We start from the raw sequence: 27,610 nt of genomic DNA, 5'->3' as shown, positions 1-27,610 counted from the left end.
TTACCTGTTTTAAAGGGGCTGGTCACAGACTTCCCATCTGGCAGGCAAATAAACCCACCTTAAAGGCAGCCACCTTTTCCTGGGAGCCTCCCTCCACCTTTGCTCCAGTCCCGTAAGAGGCTCCCGGTTGCCACCTCCTGGGCAGCCCTCGCCACCGTCCCTGCTCCTGCTTCCGCACCCGCTCCGGGCCGCTCTGCGGAGATGGAAGCAGCCTCGACGCTGCGATGAGGGCTGCTCGGTGCCCATTTCACTGCGGTAATGGGGCTGATGTGGGTATTTAGGAGGGTTTCCTAAGTCTGTACGCAGTGGAAGCAGCCGTGGCTATGCCACAGAGCGATAGCCATGCTGTTTTATCTGGCAGAAGTACTGGTTTTCTTTCAGTAAGTGCCTCAGCATCAATAGACAGTGCCTGCTTTTCAGTAGAAAAAAAAAATCATAGGAGAGGAACTGAACTAGGATTCTCTTTCTATGTAGGAAAGATTTTAGTTTCCTCCCCAAAGCACATAAATATGAAGTAATTTGATTTTTGTTGTATCTCTCCTGCCATTCATCAAGGATGTTACCCCTACCCATACACAGCTTTTCCACCCCTCCCCATATAATACAGATGGCATTTTTCCTCCACTTGCTGTAAGGCTGCATTCCTTTTGCTCTCTTCCTCCTCCTCCCCAAGGAAGGCCAAAGAAAGGACTTCATCAGGATGGCTATTGAAGCTAGGGGATCTCCACCCTTGGAGTTGTTCCAGACTCACCAGGACACGGCCATGAGCAACTTATCTACCCCTGGAGTCTGCCCTCCTGAGGTCCTTTACATCTACATTTTTGTGGTGAGTTCTTTGATTCTCTAACTGTGCATCTTTGGCAAACCCAAGAAGTTTGAACACTGGCAAGAGAAATTTAAGAACAAATGGTTAAAATACTAAAGTTTTACATTTTACGTGGCACATGAAGTAAAACACCAGTAATTCAAATGTTAATGTCATTTAGAGGAGTTATATCTTAAATTTATTCCAGTTTCATCCTGTCCAAAGTGTTCTTTTCTCAGTCTACAGTGCTAAGTCTTAGATTTTTAGGCCCACCTTTCCCCCACATTTGAATGATTCCCATTGCAGCACCAGGATAAGGTTGGCCTTGTCTACCTCCCATATCTTGTTTGCAGTACTGGAATGTATCCATTTCAGCCTTTGTAAAATACTGTGCCTTCTTCAGTCTACGATGTGCAATGGGGCAGATCGACCCATGGCTAACTTCTTTGTGATAGGTGAGGCTTACATAGACATGAAATGGGAAAGAAACATTTGCAACTGGAAGGTGAGGCTCTAGGGTATCTCAGGACCTCATATCCTCCCTAAGGCAAAAAATAATCAGTGTTGCAGCTTTACATTCAGCTCCTCAGGGTTACCTGAGTTTGCATCTGCAGAATCTCAGAAGTACCAAAGCTCTAGGGTGGAGAAGCTGGGGATGCTCTCTGCTTCATTAGTGGGCAAGTACTTGGGTTATTTGATCTAAGCTATTTGGAATAGGCAGGAACAGATTTACTAGGGCTTATTGGAAAGATGGCCTAGAAAAGACTTACTTTCTTTTTCTTCCCCCTTGTTAGTGTCGGCTGATGAGCATCAGAAGTTGAGATATGCCAGATGACGGCGGTCAGAAGTCACAGGTACTTTTTGATTGGAGTTCCCCTACCATAGCTCCCAGTCAGAATGTGTACAATGATAGCCAAACAGCAAGATCAAGATCTATAGCACATCTATAAGTAAGCATAAAGAAATAGAAACCCCAAATGCCTAGAATTTTATTGTGTCCTCCTCTGCACTGAAATACAGATCCAAAGGGAAAAAGATGGAATCTACACAGGCTATGTACCCAGTGCAGTGGAGTAGTACATATGAATTATTCATACAACTCACTTAGTATTTCACTGACAGCATCATTTTGCTTATGCATCATTAAGATTGGATATTGTCTATGTAAATAAATAAATTAAATCATAGAATCATAGAATCAACCAGGTTGGAAAAGACCTTTAAGTTCATCAAGTCCAACCATTCCCCAGCAGTGCCAAGGCCATCACTAACCTATGTCACTGGGGGCCTCCTCTACATGGTATGTGAACACTTGTGGGGATGGTGCCTGCAGCCCTGCCCTGGGCAGCCTGTTCCAATGCCTGAGCACCCTCTGGGGCAGGAATTGTTCCTCAGCTCCAGAGTAACCCTCCCCTGGTGCAGCTTGAGGCTGTTTCCTCTTGTCCCATCCCTTGTTACTTGAGAGAGACCAACCCCCATCTCACTCCATCCTCCTGTTGGGCTGTTGTAGGGAGCGATAAGGTCCCCCCTGAGCCTTCTCTCCAGGCTGAGCCCCCCAGGTCCCTCAGCTGTTCCCCATCACACTGTGCTCCAGGCCCTGCACCATCTCCATTGCCCTTCTCTGGCCCTGTTCCAGCACCTCTGTGTCTCTGTTGTAGTGAGGGGCCCAGAACTGAACACAGGATTCCAGGTGCAGCCTCATCTGTGCCCAGTACAGGGAGAAAACAATCTTTATGATCAGATTTGATGATTCTGTGATTAACACCTCCATGCCACTGTTGTGGCTTCTCAGTGGGCTTCCCATCTCTTGCATGCTTTTTGATGGTAAGAAAATAACTGCAGTCTGTGTATGTCTGTAGGGTTGAATCTCATCCTGTGTTTATAGTCCCTCTGAGTGTTTCTGAATCAGAGGGCATAACTTTTTTTGATTCACTTTCTCAGTATCCTGTTTTGTGTATCGCTAAGGTTAGGTATTTGGCTGGAAAACATCACGACACAAACACACCTGGGCTTTCCTCCTACAGATATGTGGGCCTGTGGTGAGGGAAGTGAGGGGAAGGGTATGCACCAGGTCTTGCCTTGAGGTACTGTTGGGACAGTCAAAGGGCACTCCCAAGACTGAGTTGGGACGTGCTTCTTTTGAACTGCAGTTCAGACAGATCTCTTTCATATGTTTCTTATAAATTGCCTATTGTGTTCGTTGCTGCTCATGTTTTAGAAAGAGCTGTGAGTTTCACTGTTGTGCTGTTAAATGTCCTTCTAGATTATGTATGAAACTGAACCTGGAAACAATCCCTGCAGTTCCTCGCTTGATGTTACATCCGAAACTATCAAAGCATCCCTTTGGTGTTGATAACATGAACCTCTGCATCCTGAACTGGCTTTCAGTAAGGTGTTATAGTAACACAGATGTATAGGGCTCCCAGGGGCCCCAGTCGCGTGTTGCAACAAGCCCACTTCAGTCTAAAGGAGGAACTTGCCCTTGTTCTGTGGCATCTGATTCACTCCTTTTATCCACTCTCTCTGCAACTGTAAGAAACATCTGTGACAGTTCTGTAGAATATAGGGGATGCTCTGTTTCAGTGTCTAATCCCCTGTAGAGAATATGTGCTCTCCCTCTCCCTCTTATTCTTTCCTCTATAACCACAGTTTAATATTCTAGTGTTTTCTTTTTTTATCTTGGAAAGTTTTCTGGCTTTCCTCCATCAGCAATTATCTGGGAATATTTCAAACAACTGACTTCAGACAGTCTACCTGCAGAAAATAGACTCCTACCATCTAGTGGTTTAAGCTGTTACATTAGTTTCATACATTGACTTTTAACATTCAGAAACTCAGGCTATTCTAAACAGCCCAAAGGAGCACAAGTGACTCCTCTTGATCATGAAATGGTCACCCCTAGCTTAGGGACTTTAGGACTTGACAGCACAAGTAGTCAAGCTGCTTATCTTTTTCCCCTGAGAAGAATAACAAGGGCAAGGGAATGAATTAAGCTGATAGGGAGTAAATTTGGTGTTTCATTCCCAGGAGAAGCAGGGTACACTCCCTCACTCTTCCTCACATATCTGGAGAGAAACACCCTTGGAGATGTACAGGATCTATGAAGACAGGCAGAGGAAGTTGAGGTTGTTCAGGCTGCAGAAGAGAAGGCTCCAGGGAGACCTTAGAGCAGCTTCCAGAGCCCTAAGGGGTCTACAAGAAAGCTGGAGAGGGCTTTGGACATGGACCTGTAGGGACAGGACAATGGGAATGGCTTTAGCTTGCCAGAAGGGAGGCTGAAATGAGCTCTTAGGCAGAAGCTCTTCCATGTGAGGGTGCTGAGGCGCTGGCACAGGGTGCCCAGAGAAGCTGTGGCTGCCCCATCCCTTGCAGTGTTCAAGGCCAGGTTGGACACAGGGGCATGGAGCAGCTGCTCCAGTGGAAGGGGTCCCTGCCCATGGCAGGGGTTGGAACTGGATGAGCTTTAAAGGTCCTTTCCAACCCAAACCAGTCTGGGATTCTCTGATTCTGAACAGTGGAAAGCACTGTAAACCCAGCCATATTCATAAAACTGCCCTAAGTGCTACAAGTCTGGTGACAAGGGTTAGTTACTTTCTAATAGATATTATAGCACATTATATGCTTATAAATCCAGAAAGTGCAATTCTACCACTTACTTACCACTCCTCTCTGAGAGCACATTCTTCCTGAGTGCATATTTATTTATCTTGGTGGCATTAAGTTTTCACTAGTTTATTACTTCTATTACTTGACCTCAGGAACTAAAATAGGGGAAAAGAATCCCAGTATTCAATTTCTCCTTGAGTGTTACCAACACAAAAGCAGATGTACAATAAAGATCAAATTTGACCCAGAGAAATCTGATTTCTAGTAGAGATGCATATGACTTCTTCAAGTACGTTGTAGAAAAAAATGGTATCATTTTAGTAATTGAATCCAGTTCAGAATAGAGCAGTAGTAATCTCTGCACGACAGATATATACCCGTCTGTCATTTGTAATCAATTCATACTTTCTATCTGTTCTTTCCCACTCTTGGATTAATGATGCTTAAACCTGAAAATACCTCACCAACAGTGAAGACAATCAGCATTAACAACACCCAGCTAGCAGCCATATCACTAGTTGCTTTGATGGTGTGAGTTTAAATATCTTTTCTCTGCACTGAGCTGAATGTGTGAATTAACCAAGCTTTTAATTCCTGGGGTGTTTAATAGGTATTTTAAAGCTTTTATATCTGTTTCAAGTCTACAGATATCTTTATGGTCCTCTTCTTGACAGTTGTCTCCACAATCTAAGCACATAAATAAGATTGGCCATGTTTTTTGCTGTTGTAGCTGAATTTTGGTGTTGTAGCATTGCTGTCCTGTGCAGAAAGGGAAACAGTTGCCCTGGTCACTGTAGTGACAACCTATGTTCATCCGGAGTGGTTTCAGTGTTGACATCAAGAGAGGATACTTGAAAGAGACACCTTGCTGTCTTGCAGGTAGAAAGAGGGCATTGATTGTGGTAGCATTTTCCCAACTTGCCATCAAGTCTATTTCCAGTTCAGCTACCCCTTTGATTCTTGAAACTTGAATTCTTCATTAAATCAAACATGAAAAGTAAAATGAATGCTGAGAGCAACCACCATAAAACAGAGCACAAATTTTAGGAGACCTGATTTTCAGCAGTGACTAGGTTAGAGGCCATATGCTGCTGAGCCATCTGGTCTTCCCTCAGCTTTACATGCCAATCTGTAGAACCAGACTGTCTTATATCTTTGCATTTGCGCAGGTAAAGCCAAAGGTACACACTGGATGGGTATTAACATTCCGTTCTCCCTTTTTTGTGGACTTTGGAAGATAACTGAACACAGAGGATCTTCAGAGCTAGGAGCTTTAGGTTATAGGTACAATGCTGGGATGATAGCACCTTCACTCAGCTTTTTGATGTGGAGATGATTGCAGGACAGAGTAAAACTGACTCTGAAACCAACCAGCTGGCGTGGAGCTTCACCTCATGCCTGAACTCCACTTTGGTCTCCAGGTTATTCCTTGTCCTGTGTTCCTGGTTGCTTCCATTAAAAGGGACTTTAAGGCCTGCACAGCAACCCAGTTGGAAAATAAAAGGCTTTTAGAGTTTAGGATTTTTTTTATTCTGGAGGGGAAGGGCAGAATGTTTAACATATTTGTTCCCCATTAGCCTGTTTATAGGGGTGTGGACTTCTTTTATATCATATAGATCCTATCAGATTGTATATGCTGGGTAGGTAATTTCATATAATGGTGCAAAGCAATCTCAGGAAGGACTCTTCTTCTGTAAGTCTTCTATCTATAAGTATTCTATAGCATTCTAGTTTTTGTCATAGTAAAGTCAATATGGTTATTGCTTTCCTTCTACTTCAGATCAAAGGACAAAATAGGCTGTTTGGGTAAATATAGGATAATCTGCAGGTTTTCTGAGATTTTAAAGAATCAAGAAGAAGGGAGGCTTATGGACTCACTGTCCATGAAAGCCAGAATGGGTAGGCTGTGATAACATGAGAGGGAAGTCAACACACTGAAACTTCTTCCATGCTCTTAAAATTGGACTTCTGACATAATTTCTACTTTCCTAATCCATAACAGAAACACATTACTGTAGTAAACTTTTTGTATATAGACTCCTAGAAAAGTAAGGAAATATATTCAATACAAGTGCATTTAAGTCTTTTAGGAGACTGATTATTCACAGGAACAATTTTTAGGAAATCTCTTACCTGAATTGCCAGCAAAACATGACAGTGTGCAAAAAAAAAGGAGGTTTCACTGGTTTCTCTATACTAAAAAGGAGATTTCATTGGTGCCCTACCAGTATCAGTGGTACTGGTAGGTAGCACTCAAGATACCACCTTTAAGTATCTCCTTGAGTGAAGGTACCTCTTTGAATGGTATGTGCCATTCAAGGTAGTGGATCTTGAGTACCCTAAATGTTATGCAATATCTCTGCCATCATCTTCCAAATTCTCCTTAGTTTTTATGTGATCTTACAGCCTTACTGGTGCTAAACCACTGAGAAAAGCACTGATCTGTGTTCTCATCCAGTGCCTTGTTCAGGGCAGCCTTTACAAAGTTAATTGCAAGGATGAATCCTTATTTTTTATAGCTGTATAAACCATGAGGGGATTCTTAGAGATGTCTTAGCTAGTTTCATTGGAAAACATAAAACCTGTGTTTGTCAGTGTCAGGCCTCTGCAAATTTGGAGGTGTAAGCATTCTTGTGAGAAAGGATAGGACCATTTTATGGAATGCAGGTGCCCAGCTGTACTCATATACTGGGTGGTGTTGAAACCCTACCCAACCCAAACAGTTGTGATGCCCTATCCATCTTTGGCTGGAGGTGGAATATACACTTGTCTAACTCTGCACTGCCTGACTGGACGCTGCTGTTCCCTGTGAAGTTCTGAAAAGGATGATGGGGAGGGACTCTTCATTAGGGGCTGTAGTGATAGGACAAGGGGTAATGGGTTAAAACTTAAACAGGGAAGTTTAGATTAGATATAAGAAGGAAGTTTTTTACTGTGAGGGTGATGAGGCACTGGAATGAGTTGCCTAAGGAAGCTGTGAATGCTCCATCCCTTGCAGTGCTCAAGGCCTGGTTGGATGAAGCCTTGGGTGATATGGTTCAGTGCAAGGTGTCCCTGCCCATGGCAGGGGGTTGAAAGTGGGTGATCTTAAGGTCCTTTCCCACCCTAACTACTCTATGATTCTATGATTATTTTTTTTCTGTGCTCATGCATCAGGGATGTTTCTGTCTTACTTCACTTGAGCACTATCCTGGTTCTGGGTCAATAGCACTGAAATAGCCACTTGTAAAGGTGGATGGTGGGTGTGTGGAAAATGGACCTCAGGCAGCTCCAGGCAATTGAAAGATAACATTCAAAATGAAAGCGGTTCTGATGTCTCCTACACATTGTTGCTGCTCTTGCCTCGTAAGCTTCCCTCTTCCCACTCTCATCCCTAAGTTCTCTCTACTGATCTATACAGCAAAGCCCTGCACTCAACACAGCTGGGAATAAGAGAGGGGCCAAGGGTGCTGTGAATGGGTGTGGGAATACTGGTGAGGATAGTGGGATGCTCTGGGGTATCTCCTCACTCCATTCATCTGCAAGGACACTGGGTGGAGATAGTGACAGAATGCCTTCACTGCTTGTTGTGCTTCCCACTTGTATCTCCGAGCTAAAGAGCTGGGAGTCTAGCCTGGCTGCTGCTTCAATTATGTCATCCTTCCCAAAGGCATCATCCATATTCTTAACACTGAGGAGAGACCTGCTGAGGTGCAGCTGTTCACAAGGAACATCTCTAGTTAAGGACACAGCCCTGCTATCTTCTCACAGCTAGCAGCAGACAGTTATATCTCTGCTACCCCATACCTACAGCAACGACAAACACAAGGGCCTCTAGCAAAGTTTTGATAGTATTATAAACCTCAATGTTTTCTGTCCTTTATCTTTATTGCCATTTATGATTTGAGCTTATCAAGACCTCCTAAAGGCAGCTTAGAAACCTCTGATGTAGAATCCTACTAATCTCAGGTCTCTACTTGAGCCCAATGCTTTCAGCAGGATTAACTTCAAGGCTTGGTGGACTTGACAGGATTTGCTATTGATGCTTCTGTTTTGTCCTATGGTCATTCCAGTTACTTAATAGAATTTGATTCAAAGTACTCTAATGTACTTCTGAACTACTTCTCTATTCGTAAGTAATGTGTTTTTCCCCTTCTCATTTTCAGAAGAACTGGCAGGTGATTAAAATGTTCACTACAACTTTGATAATTTTAAATAATGAAGCTAAAGCTTTGCTTGCAGCAGTAATTAGGTATTCATTGACATGAGAGCCAGTAGTCTGGGTTAATGTTTTAGGCTGACTAGACTGTCAGCTTGAAGACAGCTTTTAATGTGAGTTTTCAGTTCCACTTTTCTCTCTTGTCTGATGGCTCCAAGTTAACTTCTTTAGCTACAGTGCCAGTTTTTTACATTATTCAAATCCACTTACCATAATTTTTAATGATTGCATCCCAGAGAAAGCAAATATCACTCTGCTCTCTCAGCCTGCCAAGGGAAAGAGCTGGGGGCATCTGGGGTGAGGAAATTCCTTTGGATTAGAGAGAGAAACAGAAGCAAGCCTTTTAATTTATTTTACTTTTCCCTGACAATTTGATATGTAAGAGGTGGGCTCTGAATCATAGGGTCTGTTTGGGGCTTTAAAGAGACATGGAGGAGGGAAGTATTGAATAAAATAATGAAGTTTCTTCTTCCCCCCCGTTCCTATCCAAAACTGATCTTCCATAATTTGTCTGAGTCATCCTGTTCTGCCTACATGTAGGAAACACACAAAGTAACTCTACATTGTACCTTTCAGACTCTTGCGTGTGCTGCATCCAGCATGTGCTGTAACTCTCACTGGTTTTGTTAAAGAGATGACAATAATAGTGACAGTGGTATTATTAATCTTACGACAATGGATTGCAACACTTCTCAAGCATCCCTGTTTATATGATACAGTCATTCGTGGTAAGAGTCACCTGATAAGACCAGTTTCTTAGCCTTTGTGTTGCCGAAGGAACAATTCAAACCTAAAGCGTCTCCTTGTAAAACAAAAGATTGCTTCCTGCAAAACTGCTATGGGAAAGACATATTCTTATCAAATTGATGACACTTTTGTTTTCATTATCTATAATAACTCAAAGTAAGATGATTTTACATGAATGATCCAGTGATGGGACATTGGAGTGCAGTCTTCTGCTACATTTGGAGAAGACCACTGCTTAATTTCCTTTTCTTTCTAGGTATGGGCTTTCTTCTTCCAACCTTCCCATAACCACCTTTAGGTTTTTTGTTCTGATGAACTTACCAGTCTAAACTCTTTTATTTACTTCCCAGTTTCTACTTTCATCTTGATGGAAATATAAGGAAACCAATGCAGCAGCTTTAAATAATTCTGTGTTGATCTTTTGTGCTGAGATGACCATGATTTCAAGCATGTCTGTGATCACAGAAGTGAGACCATGAATGGATCAAAGCTCTTCATCCTCAGAAGTCATTGCAGCATTTCCTTTTAGGTAAGGTGCTGTGTTAGAGACCTTTATTTGTTTGTTTGGTCTGGGTAGCTTTTTTTTTTAGCAGAGGTGTCTTTTTGTCATTCATATGTTGATGTATGTTGAATTCTGCCTGGATATTTGCTGGCTATTTTGTCCTAACATGTTTATGGAGCTATTTTCCAATAAGCACATTTGTTGTACTAAAATTCACCACATATGCATATAACAGCTGTGATAGAATCAGAGTTCAGCTGAGCTATTTTCTTCCTCCTGAACATTTTCCTGAGGACCCTCTTGATTTCTTTGTTCCTTAGGCTGTAAATGAGGGGATACAGTAATGGAGTGATGTTGGTGTAGACCAGAGACACCATCTTGTCTTGAGCTGGTGAGTAACTGGACTTAGGACGAATATACATGAAGGTGGCAGATCCATAGTGTAGCAAGGTGATGGCCAAGTGCGTAATGCAAGTGGAAAAGGCCTTGCCCCTTCCCATGGAGGAGGTGATGTGTAACAAAGCAGAAGCAATACAAACATAAGAGGTCAGGATAAGGAGAAAGGGGAACAGCAGGAGGAGCACACAGGCAGCCAGCAAGGGCAGCTCAGGGGAGTAACCCTGCGTACAGGTGAGGTGCAGCACAGCAGAGACATCGCAGAAGAAGTGGTTGATACGATGAGACCGACAGAAAGGTAAGCGGAAAAATAGCCACTGTCAACCCCAGGGCGATGGCAAAGCTTCCCAGACAGCATGCCACAGCCAGCCTGAGGCAGAAGCCCTCACTCATCACAGCCACGTAGTGAAGTGGTTGGCAGATGGCAATGTACCGGTCGTACGACATGGCTACTAGGAGGAAGCATTCAGCCCCACCGAGTGCCACAAAAAGGTGCATTTGTGCAGCACAGCCTATGAAAGAAATGGTGCTGCCCTCCACCACTATCAGGCCGAGGAGTGTCTTTGGGACAATGACTAAGGTATAGCAGAGCTCAATGGCAGAGAGCAGACAGAGGAAGGAAAGCATGGGAGGACGGGAAGTCTGCATAACTACTGCCGTGAAGATCATCAGATTCCCTGCCAGTGTGACCAAATGGACAATGAGAAAGATAAGGAAGAGGAGGACTCGCAGACAGAGCAGCTCAGAGAAGCCGAGCAGGAGGAACTCCATGGTTGCATCAGTGCTCTTATTGTCCCTCTCCAGGCAGCCTTCACATGGCATCTAAAGGGAGAGAAACAGAAGGAAGACAGTTGAATTTGACCCAGTGCCTGACAATCAGTTCCACATAGGAAATAATATTAAAGCTCACTGTGTCGGGAGGAAGGTGATTTCATTTAAAACCAAAACTGATTTCACTTTGCCTCACTTAACACACTCTCAGATCCGTATTCCCACAGCTACCAAGGTTCCTGTGCCCAAATGATCTGCCTAGGATTCTTTGCCATGACATTGATGACAAGCAATGTCATCTGTTGTGTCTTCATCACATCTTCTGAGTTGTTCTTAGGTTAGTGATCACGTGAAGGTTTTGAACATGCATTAGGAGCTGACACTGATGTAGACACTCCATCCTGCCCTGCTTTTGAAAGCATAATTGGATGCTCCCTCCTAATCTGAGTGTCAAAAGAAGCTGTAGATGGATGTGTTAGGATCTTGATGAGCATCAGCACTTAGGTCTTGCAGACATTCTGCTATTGCTCTTTCTGGTGTTTCCACTCCTTGGCAGACCTGTTTGTTCTCAATTCACACCAATACTGCAGTTCTGTACATCTGTGCCAGAGACACACAGGAACAACCAGACAGTGAGCTGGAGCTTCTGCTCTACAATCTGAGTCCAATTAATGGGAATTTGAGGTGTTCGCTGCCTGCCTTCTCCCTTCCCTACAACAGATCTGCCTCAAGGTTCATTTGGAAACAGGGTTTCAAATGGAATGGGTCAGTGGTTAGACGTGAGGATTCTAAAATTAGAGCTGGCATTTTGGCTGCTCACATCTTTATGCCTGGCTCAGCCCTGTGGCTAATAGTTTGGACTTAGAACGAGGCCTTGCTTATCACAGGAAGAATGAAAAGTTCCTAGGAATGTGAAGTGATGCAAAGCTGTTTAAGTTGTAAAGATCTAGAAAAGACAAGGATGTAGAGAGCCTTCTAATAATAAATTACATATACTGGTCACAGGTGAGCAGTGCTGATTGCTGTGTTCATCATGTAATGCAATATTTGCTGTAAGGAATAATTCCAACTCTTTCTACGCTTTCTGTAAAACAGGAATAAAAGCAGAAATACCTTGAAGACTTCTGCTCATAAGAAAAAAAATCCAGCAATATTTAAGTATGAAAGAAGCTGGAAAATCACATTAAATATTCCAATGCCATAAAAAAAAATAGAGGAAATGGGAAGCTGATAGAAAAAATTGTTAGTGAAGACAGGGATTTTGCCAGGAAAGAAAACATCTTTAAAAAGGTACAGAAAGAATTAATGAATAAAGTTGAGGAAGTGAATCTGATAAGCCTATACACCTTTGCCTCTATTTTTGCTACTGCAGTCACTAGAACGTGCTGGTTTCCTTGTGATCCAGCATCTCAGCAGGATTCAAAACATCTGGGGACTCAGGTGAATAATGAAAACATCCACAATTATATTACCTCAGATGCAAAACTAGGGATTAAATCTCTGTGCTTCAGAGCATAAGTCAGCAAAAGCACTAACTCAGGAAGAAACTTTACCATAAGCCTCAAGACAAAAAAACATGGACAGTGATTGAGAAGGAGCTCTTTAGAGAGTGCAGAGGGAGCAGTGGTCCTGAAAAAGCAACAAGGACTACTTCTAGACACAGTTTTCAGTGTTTATAAAGCCATGGCTAACTCATACATCCACATTTTGCTCCTGCAGAACCTCCCGGACAGCTCTTCTAAACAGTCTGGCTATAAAGCTTTCTTAAGACTGCATGCAAGTAGTCAGTCTTCACAGAAAACTGTGATGGATTGGTACATGATGACTGCTGACTGGAATCACTGTGGCTCCCCTTACTCCAAGTACCAAGACTTCAGGAGGATTCTACTAAATACAACAAAGCTAAAGAGTGGGTAAGAAAAAGGGGGTTCCCTTCTTTTCATTTGAAATTGATCTCTTTGGTGAGAACATACCGTTTCTGGGATAGAAGATAAGGAAATAGAGACTTCTTCCTGCTGCTGATGTGTGCAGCTCCGTCCAGGCTGAGATTCTGCCTTGCACCCAGACTGGGGTCCCTCTGGCTGTGAGTGTCCTTAGAGGCAATGTTTTCTTTCAGCATTTCATAATCATCCTCTCTTCTTTTCTGCAGGATCCAGTTCCTTATATATAACGTGACACAGAGGTTGTTCCTCTTCCCTGATGCCTCTTCCCTCCTTGCATGAATGACAGGCAGTTCCATTCCTCCCAAGAAAAGTAAGTTTGCAGTTTTCCTCTAAATCAAGCAACAAGCAATTGCACCTTCATTGGAAGGCAGTGTTGTGGCACCCTCCTAGAGGGCTCTTGCTCCTTCCACTGAAGCAGTTGATAGGAGCTGATTGTTCCTTGGGCTGGCTTGTACCTGGAAAGACAATGATTTAATTGTCAGGATGCATTGCTGCTCTTCTTAAATAGAAATAAATCAGGAGGTCTTCAAGTAAGCTTAAACCAAGCTCACACTTAAAGGCAAACTAAAGCAGATATAAAAACATCAAAGCCATCTGTAAAACTGTGTGTGGAGGTTTCAGCAGTTCAGATGATCCATGATTTCTTATTGACTCAAATGAAATCACTGTTCAGTGGTGGATAGGACTGAAATTACTCAGACCAGATTTCTTTTTATTCCCATTGTTAGGTTCATTCCTGCCCGCTTACACTGGAATCATTAATGACATCTGTAAGCTTATGTAGATAGAAGAGAGAGGCAAAGTCAAAGTTTTGGACCATAAAATGTAACTGCTTTCCTTTAACTGAGCTTGGCAGAAATACATAAATATGGTACCTTAGGATTTTCCCCAGAACACTGTTTAGTGGAAGTTTGCCTTTCAAAATAGCCTTCTATAATATTTTTTCTATATTGCATAGTCATCTAGGGACAAAACTACCCCATGCATCAGACCAGTGAGGGGACTAATTGTGTTGGGAGCAGCTCTGCAGAAAACACCTTGGGCTTCCAGTGGACAGCAAGATGAACATGAGCCAGGAAGAGGCAATAAAGACCAACCACATACTGTGCTACAATAGCAAGTATGTCGCCAACAGGTAAAGGGAAGTGATTATTCACCTTTGTCTGTCACACGTGAAGCCACATCTGGAATACTATGTTCACTGTTGCAGTTCCCCATAGGAGAAATGATAATGAGCTCAAGAGGAGCATGGAGAGGCTGAGGAAGTTAGGAAGTTAGAAGAGGAGGCCAAAGAGAGATCTGATGGCTTTAGCTAGCTACTGGGGGGATGTTCACATGTTGAGAATTAAGCTACAGGCCCTGCAAAAGATTAAGTTGACAAGGCCATGAGCATCCTGATCTAGCTCTGGTGCTAGCTGTGCTCAGAGCAGGGGTAAAGATCTCCATGGTCCCCTTCCACCTAAGTCTTTCTTTAAGTCTACAATACTGTTCAGCCTTGGTCCGATATCCAGTATGGACAGGAGCAGACCTGTGTGTACCTGAAGAGTTTTGCTGCCACAAACTGAACTACTTGCAGAGATTTGGCTCCTCCAAGGCCACTAACTGAGATGCTGTAGTGCCACAATTATGAAATCATGCCGAACTCAGAATCCAAAGTTGTATTTAAATGTTCTTACCCTATTCTTAATCCTGTCATGTCAGTTCTTGGAATTAAAGATATGGTGGAGGTGGAGTCTATCCTCTTTAGTCTCCCAGTTCACTTCCTTAACTTTCAACTTTTTTCCCTACACTTTTTTTATTGTTTAAGATGCTGCAAACAATTTAGGGCACAGAATGTCTCTAAAAGCATTTAGAAAGCTGAATTCTGAATCTGGTTGGAATTTGTAGGTGACGTTGTATAGTAATGAATAAAACAACAGCCCTAAAGCCTCTCTCTCTGTAGCATGTTGTCTCTGCAGCTGTACCAGGAGTAAAACTGAGGAGCTGGTGATTTTATAATTCCACCTAGCAAATTGGGAAGATTATAAGTGGAAGTAAATCTTTACAGTGATGAATCTATTTTAGTCATATGCTTTGCAGAGTAAGATTTCTCCCTCTAGCAAATTCTGAGGATTTCAGAACAGCAGCTGATTAACTTACATATAGTTTCTCTCTCTGTTATGAAATAAAATTCAGGGACTTAGGTGCTACTATATGGTGTTCAAGACCAGGTTGGATGAAGCCTTGGGTGATATAGTTTAGTGTGAGGTGTCCCTGACCATGGCAGGGGGGTTGGAACTAGATGATCTTGAGGTCCTTTCCAATCCTAACTGATTCTATTTCTTACTTTAATTTATATTTACCCTCATCTTTAACCTGAACCGCAGGAGAAAATCTGCTACATTGGTAACAATGCATAAAGGATTGCAAGGAACTGTTTTGATACGTCAGTTCCAACTTTTCCATCTTCAGATGGCCATTTTCTGCTGCTGGACTGGAGGTGAACCTAGGTGAATCAGCATGTACCCAGTAACCAATACTGCAGAGTCAGCAGTAAGATGCACTGATTTATTTTCTTCTACAACACTGCCCAGCCTTACACTGGATAAGTAAGGCAAATTACTGTTTCAGTTTGTGTGTGTTTAGATAAGCTGCCGTTTATTAACATGCAGCTTACCCCTCCCAGCAACATTTCAACACACGCCTACACATTACCTCCAAAACATGGCTCACCAAACAGGGGAGCGTTAGCTGGAGTGAGGTATGCATCCCAGTGCCAGCAACCAGACAAACAATGAGCAGGAGAGGATGAGAATATGCATGTCAAAGTGACTCCATACTTCCTCCTTTAGACCACACCTTTCAGGTTCCCAGCATTTTCATTGCATCAGCTCACAGCCAAATTCATAATAGATTAATAAAAGCTGCACGTTAGCATTAGTGTTTGCATGTCTCGAGTCTGCAGCGTGTTAGAGATGTACATTACTCCTTGCTGCAGAGTTCAGCCCTCCTCTTCTCCCCCGCACTGTACCTGTGTGGTTATTTTCCCAGTACACACCTGCAAGGCTTTGGGACTGGCCTGCCTTGGCCCAAATTTGTATAAAGAGCTTCTTGGAATCCATCTACAGTTAATGAATCACATCATATCAGTTTCTATCTGCAATTGCAACATGCTTTGGAGGATGTTCCCCTTGGTCTTCAGAAAAAGGACCTGTTCTGCGCTTGCTTATCCACACCCAGGAACTACCAGCCTGCTCCAAAGAAGGCAAGAGAGACTATGAAATTGCTGGGAAGCACTTCTGGGAGTCTTAGTGTAATCAGGGGGAAATCTGGGCAGAAATGGATAGAGCTGAAGCACTACCAGGAAGCCTGGAGCAGAGGGATGGCCAGTTCCAGTGACAGCCCAGGAAGCAGCGCTTTCAGCCCAGACAGCCCTTAGGCTCTGACTTAACCCAGAGACACAAAGCTGCTCAGCAGGCCAAAAGTAATGCTCAAGCAACATGAACTAACTAGCCAGTGCTAAAAGGGAATAAAGAGGATAAGAAAGATCACAGATCTTTGAATGCAAAAGCATGGCAATGTTGATCCTCTGGCGGTATCATTCTGTTGTAGAAAGCAAAGAGTCTGGCTTTAAAAGCAGCTGCAGAAGCTACTTCGTTATTCAGAAACATTATGGTGACTTATTTGGTGAGAGAAATCAAGGCAGATTTAAGGTAAATTGCTTGAATTGGTTTTGGTGACTGGCAAAATCTAAGGTTCACCCTAATGAAAATGTAGTAGTGGCAATATGAAAATCAATGTTACTATCACTTGTGAGGAAATGTATTTGTGACTCCAGTGAGGCTGATAATGCTCAGGATGTATCTGGGCCAGGGGCTGGAAATTGCTGCATCCTGAAAAAGACTTTTTTTAACAGGTGCTTGATCCCTATTTTGTAGTTAACAGGAGTCAAGAAATGCTGCCTCCCACAGAGACAAGACACTGGAACAACTGTGCATAGCCTTCAGGAGAAGCAGTGTTTCCTTATTCCTATAATGTTCAGAGCTTTCTGGGAACCAGGAACTGAAACTGGCTGAGGTGGTACCAGCAGGATGACTGGCATCCATTCGCCTTGGTGAGAACAAGCATCACTCTGCTCTCGCTGAGTTTCTGTTGTTTGGGTTGATAAGCACTGTCTGGGAACTCACTCCAGGAAAGATGCTGAGCCTGAAGACAGCCAAAACAGAGTTTTGCCAAAAAAGAAAATAAAAGGTAGGCAGCCTGGCACTTGACTCCTGATGGTTTGTTAAAGATGGGGCGTTTCTTTCACCTCATTATACTTACTCATACTTTAACCCAGCCAAAGGCATTGTCTTGCATCTCTGCTAAGAAAATGGTGAATGCTGTCGTAAACATGCAAGCTTTACCTGTATGGAAAAAAAATAAGTTATTGGAAGAATACTTGTTTAGAACTATAGAGAGAAAGCCCAAATTTAAAATGGGAAGTAATGAAAGAGAGGACTAAAAGATTTAAACTGAAAACAGGAAGTGAAAATGAAAAAGACTGATAATGAAGCTACAGGTCCTGGAAAAGGCTAACTTGAACTCCTCTTGTTAAGGAAAGATGAAGGCAGGAAGGAAGAGTGACATTCTGAAAACAGATCTAAAGGGGTTTTATCTGATTGAGAACTTGCTTCATGGTTATTCTGGGATTTCAGCTTTCCTGGGCATCTGATGTCTTCTGTGAAGTGATCAGTACAGATGTCTTCAGCCTCTTCACAGCCATTAGGGGCATCACCCTTCATTCGTTCTGAAAACTTGAGGTTCCTGTTAGCTGCCCTTTTCAACTCTTCCTCTTGCCATGTGATAGCCCATCACATTAGGTCTCACTCTGTGACCACTCCTCCTTATCCACATCATCAGTCAAGTTCTCAACAAGATAATCCCATGGCAGGACTCAACACAAAAGGACATGACCTCATATTGCTGTAAGGCAGAGAAGAATCATAGCATCATAGAAGCATCACAGTTGCATATAAGTACCTAAAACCATAAAAGAGTGAAAAAATGCCAGTGGAATATCAAGGACTTAGAAATATTGGGATGGGGAAGAGGAAGGTGGAGCTGGACCACTGTGAAACCAAGCAATGAGAAAGTCCACCCTGGTCATGTGAAAGGAGTATAAACATGACACTAGGTGATGTTAATGGTTCTCTTTATGTCTACCCTGAAAGCCTTTCAGAGTTGTTCAAAATGAGCCACAGACCGGAGCAGACACCTGGAGAATACAACTGTAGATGTTATTGAAAGTTAGTTTCAGATTTATTTGGACAACTTTGTGGATGTCTCTGTGGATCTAATTAAAAGTTTGGTGTTTTCCACTGCAGGCTTACAAACTGCAGCCAGAGGGGCTCATCTGGAAAGGAACAGAATAACTGCATCTCTCATAATCCTTGAAGGAGCTCAGCAGCGCTCAGCCCCTCTTGGGACTGGGATCGCAGCACTCTGGGGCCTTGCTAAGAACCACTGGTGCTGACAGATGAAAATCATGTACTTATTACCTCCTTTTGTTCCCTGTGCAATGGTCCCACCTCAGTTCTTCCTTGGAGAGGCAGGGACTCAGACATCCCATCTGGGGACATCTCTATTTCTTTCTTAATTTGACCTGGTGCAACTTCAGCTCCTGGGAGGAATGGCAGAAAAGCTCATTCTCTAACACAGTTTTCCACAGAGACACCATCCCAAGTTGACGCTGCACACACTCCATCCCCAGTGTTCCAAGGCTACAGCTCATTTCCTCATCTACCCATCTCACATTTAACCATCTAGGTTAACATTTTGCACCTATGTCCCTATGAACAAAAAAGAGTTTTTGGCAAGTAACTATTTCCAAAGAAGCTTATTTTGGAAAGGAAACTCTGTTGAGTAGCATCCCAGACTGAAAGAAGAGACTCCAGATGAACTGGAGCTCATTTAGACAGAGGAACTGCGGTAGACAGTATATGTGTGTTCGGAGAAAGCAGGTGGGCTGCAGAACCCATTCTAGCACTCAACCCTTGAGTTTGTTTCAAGCTGTTCCAAGCAGGTTAGTTGGAGGTGAAAGAAAAGAGCAATCTGTCACTAATGGTGAGCAGAACCTATATTTTAGAAGCCATATATGCTTGTTGAACTGGATAGCAAGAAAAACCCACCACCTCCATCAGATCCCAAATTCCTTCTCCTCTCAAGCCATTCATGCCCCAGCTTGTACTGACCCTGGTGGTTGCAGAACCTTGCACTTGGGCTTGCTGAACTTCATGGGGTTTGCATGACTCCTCAAGCTTGTTAAGGCCCTTTTGGATGGCATCTCTTCTCTCAAGCATAGCACTGCAGCAAACTTGCTGAGAGTGCACTCGATCCCACCACTTGTGGCAGTTATGAATATATTGAATAGTACTGGTCCCCTGAGGGACATTATTTGTTACTCATTTCCACTCGGACTTTGAGCCATTGGAAGTGGCCATCCAGCTAGTTCCTTATTCATCTGACAGCCCACCCATCAAACCCATCTCATTCTAACTTAGCAGCAAGAATGTTGTGTCAAAGGCCTTACAGCAGCTCAGGTAGATGACATCAATACCATTTCCCTTGCCCTCTGATGCAGTTACTCCGTTGCATAAGGCCACTCAATTAGTCATTACCTTGGTGAAGCCATGTTGGTGCCTCTCAGCACACCCCTGTCTTCCGTATGTTTTGCCATGTCTTCCAGGAGCATTTGCTCCACAGATCTTGCCAGGCTGAGGTGGGGCTGACTGGTCTGTAGTTTGCAGGGTCCTCATTACCCTTTTCAGCAATGGGGTGATACTCCCTTTCCTGCAGTCACTGGGGACTTTGCCTGACTGCCATAACTTCTCAAACACGATGGAGTGTGGTTTGGCAACTCCATTGGCCAGTTTCCTTGGGATCCTGAGATGCATCTCCTCAGGTCCCATGGACTTTGTGTATGCTTAGGTTCTTCAAGTGGTCTTTACCCTGATTTTCTCCTATGATGGGAGGGACTTCACTCCCCAGTCCCTACCTTGAGTTTCAGGGGCTTCAGAGATGTGGGAAGAGAGAATTGGGGCAACAAACAATGGAGTACCTCAGCCTCAGAGTGCCAGCTGTTTGTGCATCAAGTGCTGCTGCTGCTGGGACAGAACCTGCAGGCAGCAGAGCAGGGCACAGATTTGTGTCCTGGGTGAGTTGCCTGTGGGTGTGATGGGGTGAATATTTGCTTTCTTCCCCCAAAACGGCTCACAAAGTGTTGATGCATTGCAAGGCTGTCTCCTGCTCTGATTGCTTCTCCTAATATGAAAGTCTTTTGTGCTTAGAGGGGAATTGGTGTGCAGGAGGTGAGTTATGCTTGCAGTTACAGACTTGGTTTTGTTCTTGCAGGGCCTGTGACATTGCTGTCATGTGGAACATTACTGTAGGTGCTTGTGATCCCTCAGAGGACAATGGTCCCCTCTGCTGTGTATCCTGGAGCAATCCTTCCCAACATACATCCACCTCAGGGTGAGTGCTTTGGGGTTTCTTTTTAATAACAAGTGTGTGTGTGCATGTGTGAGTTGCAGCTTGCCTGCTCTCTGCACTGCTCCAGCACAGTGTCACAGGTACATGTGCCATCATGACACACAGCATGAAGACAAAAAAAAAAACAGGCAGGATCCAGTCTGGGAAGGCAGGGCAGGGGCCCAAATCCCACTCCAGATGATTTCCAGCAGCAACACCTCTTATAGCTCTGAAAGGGTTCAGGTGAGGTCTGGTTTGGTATGAAGGTGAGGGTTAATGCTGCAGGAAATCCATCTGGAATGGGTTTGGGGTGTGTGTTCATTCCTGCCTTAATTCCTCACTCTGTTTCTCAAGATGCTTTACTGACTGTGGCTGGGAAGGGAATGACCACATACAACACTGAGGCAATGAAGAAGTGATGGCTTTGTAGAACTGGAGTTTAGAATTCCATGGAGCAAGGAATTCCTTCAAGCTCCCAGAGCTGTTTTCTCTACAGCCCTCCTCCATTGTGCCCTGACAGCTTGGGGTTGGTACTGTGCCCTCAGGGCTGGCAGACCAGTAGGGAGCTTTTTCTGGGGTCCCCTGTAATGCAATTAATGCTCTTTTTGGTGCATTTCTGTGGTTTAGGTAGTGCCTTAATGCTGATGAGTAGCCAATTGCACTCAACTGCCTCCACCTGCCTTCTGCTGCTGGCTTTATCTACAGCTGCCTCTGGTTCCCATCTGTGCCTGTGGGCTCCCTCCTCCTGGTGCAGACCGTGGCTTCTTTCTGCTCCCCAGCTCTTCCTCGGAGCAACTGCCATAAGGACAGACCCCTCCAGCCTGGTGCTGGCCCTGTTGGAGCCAGGGAGAGCTCAGACCGGTGAGTGTGTGAGATGCTGTTGGGGGAAACTGGTATCCACTGGGGCGAGGACACCCTGGTGAGCATGTACAGGAGCATGTGGGGAGGTGGGAGAGGCACTGGCAGAGTGCAGCCCAGTGGGTACCAGCCCCTGTTTGGGGTTACCGTGGTTGCTCTGTGCTGCTGTTGCCATATAGGGCCAGAGGGCTTGCAGCCAGAACCTGGCTCTTGCCTGCCCTTCTGGGGAGAACAGGGATGTTCCTGGGGTCCTTTGTTCCAATTGTTAGGAACTTCACCTGACTGCCACTGATTGAGATACACATCTTTAATGCAGTAACCCCATTGGGAGCATGGCCATTTGCTCTGTACTTCTTCATGGCACAAATCACTGTATTCTGCCCAGTCTCAGGGCTTAGTCAGCTCCAGGAAAGGCTTCATTTTTTAAATGATAAATCTGGATAAAGGTTGCTGCTTTAGCTGTGATTCAACTGGTTGTAAAAAGTAGCAATGTTCTCTGCTGTTCATTGCTTGAATAGTACTGGTGTACTGAGGTGATAATCATGGTAAGGTAACTTGTGGAACAAGGTATGTAGTGTTTAGGGCACAATTTGCAGTTGCATGGGACATGCAACCAGGAGGTGCAGGACCCCAGTCTGAACCTCACTTGGAATGAAGTTTTTAGTCCTGTGTTTCTGAGGTGAAAGTCATATTGGTCACATCCAATAGGAAGCACTCACTGGTTACCTAGCCTCTGTAGCTTCATTTTAGACAGAATCATAATATCTGGTCCTTGTTTGATCCTTCCACAAGCTAATTCAGTGTGTTGTGCTGGCATAAAATAGCAAGTGTTGGTTTGGAAGGCCATAAGGTTTTTGTCAGTGTTATTCAGGGCAGAACACAAAAACACAGGAAGGCAAGGTTACTTGGTGGGCTACAGACACATTGCTTCCAAGTCTCTTCCAATGCCAATGCAGAAGACTGATCACAGGGATTGATGTGTTGTTTGAAACATTGACATGGCCTCCAACATCTCAGTGTCAAAATCAACAGTATTCTGATGTGTTGGGCCCTTCATTTCCTTCTCCCCTCCCCACCACAGTTTTCATCTCTCTTCTGGTGTACTAAATATGTTTGGAGGTTTCAGACAGATTTGGAACATTTTCATCTTTAATCTTAATGAACAGACATCAGAGGACCTGACCCCTTTTATAATAACTGGAAGGGCTGAACGATTGAGGTCTGAGTAGTCAAGGTCAAAGTACTTTGCTTAATGCATATCTTACAATTATCTAGTAGGACTTTATAGCACCACAGATGTTAAAGTATCAAATATTCAAATCCAAAGATCGGTCCTTGTCCTTCGGCCTCTCTACCTTGTTCTTATGCTTCTTTCTCTGCTGCTGCTTCTGCTCTGGGTCTGCTCCTGCTTCTTCTGAACCTTCTGCTTTCTTCTGCTTCCCCTGCTCTTCCAGTTCTTCCTGGGAATACCTTGCCCATATCCAAGTCTGCACTGACCTCTAATGCCTAATGCAATGAATTGAAGGTGGCCTGTGGGAGGGAGGGAAGCTTGGTTAACCTCTATAGCAGGTCTGAGCTGTAGGAGAAAGACAACTGCACCCTCACACTCAGTGCAGTAAGTCTCACCAAGATGACGATCTCCTCCAGCTCTGACTAAAGCGAAGACATAAGGAGCCGATCACCTATACCTGTGCATCATGGTGATATATGGTGATACTCAGTTCTGCATTTAGTTCTGCATTTCATATAATGAAGTTATCTAAAAGCCAAGAACTACATTTTACAAAAGATGACAACAAATGCCTAGTACAGAAATGCAAATGCTCCTCACTGTAGTTCCCAGTTATTTGGATTTGCTATGAAACAGAAACAGCGTAACTTATGTGTATATGTAACCATACAATTTGCAAGCCTACCTGGCCACTTTAATAGTGATTTTTAAGGATGAGGATAATTGGAACATCTCACGTAGCACTGTGAATTACAAGATCATCAGTACTCCCAATCCTCACCTTTAATACTGTAACTATTAGAATATCAGTAAATTATGTATGACCAGCAGGAATAATTCATCAGATTGTCATTTTGTCAGAGGCTGTAAGATTTCAAGCCTCACCATTGCTTTTACAGATAAACAAGTGTTTCACTGAAGTATATATTTTAAGAGACATTGAGAAACCATAATTCTCTTGGTTAATAGTTCCATTAATTAATTAGAGCACTGTTTAAAAAGGGATTCCTACCGTCTGAGGCAGATTAAGTAAATAGAAATTATTCCATATAATATGATGAAATACTCAATACTTTGGGTAAAACCTTGAAGACATACAGGAAGGCAGAAAATAGATTTATTTACTGTCTTTTATTCATAGGACAGCTTCTTTTTGCATTTAAAAGAGATCCATTCAGGTCTGCTATGGCTGATATTGAACACAGTAATATCAGTTTAAATTATGATGCAGCCGAAGCAGTAAGGAATTCACAGTATGATCAGGTTCTCCATCCTTATCTCTTACTCGTATATGAGCTACAAACAGAGCTCCAGAGCCATTGTGAGCAGAGGGCGAGTGATACCTTACTATCATAACTGTGCCTTGCTGAGAGCTAAGTCAAATTTGTCCTTGTCACAAGGAGACTGAGATGTTTTCCAACCAGCTGCTACCACTGAGTGTTAGAACTGGGTTCTGGGAACTCAGCTGGCTTCTTTCTGCCTTGCTATTCTCATCAGAAAATACTTAGGCAAGCAAATATGGCCTTGAGTACAACAGTGGAACCTCACACCACTGCGGTACCCAGCCCTTTGCAGCACCTTCACTGCACCTTTGACTTTTAGCAGTGTAACTGCTGAACACTTACACGTAGATTTTTTGACAATGAGCTTATTCAACAGGGTAAAGGTGGAAAGAAAAACCTTTTTCTAAGTCACCTAAACAATGTGTGTACCGCATTTGTTCATTAGAAAGAACACTGCTCTTTGTAAGCACATACTTTTCTTTGGCTTACAGGTTTTCTTTCTCACAGGAGCCTCCACTTTCTCTTGTTCTTTTATTTTGTTTCTTGTTGGATGAAACTGATTACACACAAACCCTGCCCCTGAAGTAAGGATTAGTGGGGAACAATCAGTGCAACTCTAATGGGAGCCATCTTCCCCTGAAGTCTTGGGCAAAAAATGGACAAAAATGCTGCTCACAGAGCAGCCTTCTGCATTTTAGGTTCTGCATATTATTTCCTGTGCACCTCAGAGAACTACACATTCATGGCATTTCGGCTTTTGGAGTTCCCTGACCTCCAAAGGAGCAACAATTCAAATCCATTTTTGAGACAACAATTTTTAAACCCTTAAACCTTCTCCACAAGGCAAAACACAAAAAGTGTGTGTCCTGGGTTCAGCAGTAGCAGTCATTTTTCTGCTTCTTAGTAACTGGTGCAGTGCTGTTTTTTGACTTTTGGCCTGGGAACAGCACTGATAACATCAATGTTTTTAGTTGTTGCTCAGTAATGTTTACTCTGACCAAGGACTTTGTGAGTCTCATGCTCTGCTAGGGAGGAGGGTAAGCCACTGTATTCTCTTCCCTTGTTATTTCCCTTATCATTATTTTTATTGGCGGTAGCAGCAGTAGGTTTGTGTTATACCTGATTTATTGGACTGTTCTTATCTCAACCCGTGGGAGTTACATTCTCTTGATTCTCCTCCCCAGCCCTCTGGGAGCCTGGGGGAAGAAGGAGGGGAGTGAGAGGGCAGCTGCTTGGTATTGCGTCCAGTTCTGGGCCCCTCAGTTCAAGAAGGACAGGGAATTGCTTGAAAGAGTCCAGCACAGAGCCACAAAGATGATGAAGGGAGTGGAACACCTCCCTTATGAGGAGAGGCTGAGGGAGCTGGGTCTCTTTAGCTTGGAGGAGACTGAGGGGTGACCTCATCAGTGATTACAGATATGTAAAGGGTGGGTGTCAGGATGATGGAGCTAGGCTTTTTTCAGTGATGTCCAGTGGTAGGAGAAGGGGCAATGGGTGTAAACTGGAGCATATGAGGTTCCACGTTAACATCAGGAAGAACTTCTTTACTGTGAGAGTGACAGAGCACTGGAACAGGTTGCCCAGGGGGGTTGTGGAGCCTCCTACATTGGAGATATTCAAGGCCCACCTGGACAAGTTCCTGTGTGATGTGTCCTAGGTTACCCTGCTCTTGCAGGGGGTTTGGACTAGATGATCTTTTGAGTCCCTTCCAACCCTTGGGATTCTGTGATTCTGTGTTACAGCTGGGCTTAAACCAACCAGTGTGTTTAATATTAGATGGGGTGTTCGTTGACAGATTATGTTCTATAAAGCCCCTCTTTGTGATGGCACGACTGCTCCAACACACGCTCGCTCATGTCTCTATTTGTACTGGTCAGCAGACGCTGTGCAGCCAGGCACTTCTGCCTTCCCTTCACCACACTGATTTCCCTCTCAGGGCAGGAGGAGCAGCACACATGCCTTGCCGCACAGACCGACAGTACCACCGAAGTCCACTAGATGGCACCCTTTGGCTACAGTCAACGCTCAGCATGCAAACCTATCCGGGGGTAGAAGCGCTGCTTACTGCGAGGTGTTTGCAACATGACCTAAGGTAAGCTGGTTTTGGGGGGAGCGGGGTGCTGGCTTTGCTGTCCTAGCAGGACTGGACAGTCACCTTCTGTCTGTGTTCTCCCGGCAGTTTCACCTGCAGTCTATTCCTTTTTCAATTTCCTAACTTCAGCTATAATATAGTATTTTATTTCTGCAGTCATGCTTTGCTCCCAAGGCAGCAGTGTTTTAATGAGGGATGAAGGACAGATAATAAAGCACTATATAAAACCAAGGTGGCAGCAATATTTCTTAGGTGTTTACTATTACTGATGAGAATACACCATTCCAGCTGAAAGGAGAAGGCCAGTGAACAGAGCTCACTAATAATACAGCTCCCCCCAAAATAGGTTTTCAATAGGTTGGTATAATCGACTTTTTATAAACTTTTTTGTGTTACAATCCTATTTCCCTGCCATACTGATGGTGATGAAGACAGGCTGAGAAAGTTGGGGCTGTTCAGCCTGGAGAAGAGAAGGCTGCGTGGAGACCTCATAGCAGCCTTCCAGTATCTGAAGGGGGCCTATGGGGATGTTGGGGAGGGACTCTTCATTAGGGACTGCAGTGACAGGACAAGGGGTAACGGGTTAAAACTTAAACAGGGGAAAATTAGATTGGATATAAGGAAGAAATTCTTTACTGTGAGGGTGCTGAGGCACTGGAATGCTGGATGATCTTAAGGTCCTTTCCAACCCTAACTGTTCTATGATTCTATGATTCTATGATGTCTTGGGTTTCATTTTGGATTGACAGAAGAGACATTCCTGCCAGGGTATCACTTGGTAAACCTTTAACATAGGTTAACCTTTAACAAACCTTTAACAAACCTTTGACTTTTGGGAAGTACAGAATGGACAAGGGAGAGGTTTTGAAATTACCTTATCTTCTTATTTACACTTATTTAGCTTTTTATTTGTTAGTTGAAAAACAAATTACGGTACCTCCTACCTCCTCTTATTAATGCATCCGGCAACTCCTTTTGTTTATAAGGAATGTTAACTTCATCTTTAAAAAGAAAGTTTTAATTCTCAGTAGGTCATTTGTAATGTTGTCAAGATGGTTTTGCTAATCATGTTCTTTAATTTATATACGGATTTCTGCAGACGGTTGTGCATCAGGAGTTCTATGAATAATGCACATTTCATTAGCATAAGCATACATAATTTATAGGCAATGTTAACAGCAAAGTTTAAAAAGCTTAGCTCCCTAGCCTACAGTATACATATTTCAAGTAAATTGATTTCCTCTTATGTAGTGTACTCCAAATACCATCCTTCAACCTAAGCAACTTGCAGAGAGGGAGAGGGAGAACTCCTGTGTGTTACAATGGTCCTGAACTGGCATATAACTGGAGAAAGTCTGCAGTGAGCCCAGCTGAAAGGCCATGCTATCAGGCAGTGCTGTCTCACTGGTACTACTGAGATGTCTCCACTTCCAGTGCTACATTCATCTCTTTAAAAGCAGGGCCTTGTTTGGTTGTTGGTCTTGGATATTTTTCTGAGACAGGGCAAAACAAAATGAGATGATCTTCATTCTCTTCTCAAATACCTATTGATCAAAGTGGTTTTCTTCTCTCTGGAGTACACCACTGAATGCAGTCATGGGATTTTCCTTCCCATTTCCTGTGGAGCAGAGTGCATTTTTCCTTCTGCTTTGCCATGTTCCATTATGACGATGAGTTTAATGACGCCTTT

At 43.6% G+C, this 27,610-nt stretch overlaps 2 protein-coding genes and 1 long non-coding RNA gene across 3 annotated transcripts in view; 2 read left to right on the top strand and 1 right to left on the bottom strand.

The window, feature by feature from the left end:
* Positions 1–10,064: 10,064 nt before the first annotated feature.
* LOC101880629 (olfactory receptor 10AC1-like) lies at positions 10,065–11,076 on the bottom strand. The gene is given in 2 exon segments (XM_013127939.2): positions 10,065–10,562; positions 10,564–11,076. Coding segments are annotated over 2 exon segments (1,011 nt in total).
* A 1,683-nt stretch (positions 11,077–12,759) lies between these two features.
* Positions 12,760–17,193, top strand: LOC115945789 (uncharacterized). The gene is made up of 5 exons (XR_004549417.1): positions 12,760–12,938; positions 13,175–13,278; positions 13,927–14,103; positions 15,420–15,500; positions 16,886–17,193. It is a non-coding gene; the product is annotated as an uncharacterized lncRNA (long non-coding RNA).
* Positions 17,194–20,326: 3,133 nt separating this feature from the next.
* Positions 20,327–27,610, top strand: part of LOC117435866 (uncharacterized) — a 12,262-nt gene continuing 4,978 nt past the window's right edge. The window contains exons 1-3 of the mRNA XM_034059925.1: positions 20,327–20,459; positions 21,084–21,317; positions 25,770–25,920. Of these exons, the coding sequence (XP_033915816.1) occupies positions 20,402–20,459; positions 21,084–21,317; positions 25,770–25,920 (443 nt within the window). The 5' untranslated portion in view covers positions 20,327–20,401. The remainder of the gene's footprint in view (positions 20,460–21,083; positions 21,318–25,769; positions 25,921–27,610) is intronic.

Source organism: Melopsittacus undulatus, chromosome 2 (assembly GCF_012275295.1).
Source record: "Melopsittacus undulatus isolate bMelUnd1 chromosome 2, bMelUnd1.mat.Z, whole genome shotgun sequence".
Taxonomy (NCBI): Eukaryota; Metazoa; Chordata; class Aves; order Psittaciformes; family Psittaculidae; genus Melopsittacus; species Melopsittacus undulatus.
The sequence above is the reverse complement of the archived record's forward strand: the minus strand, read 5'-3'. Positions and strand labels throughout refer to the sequence as shown.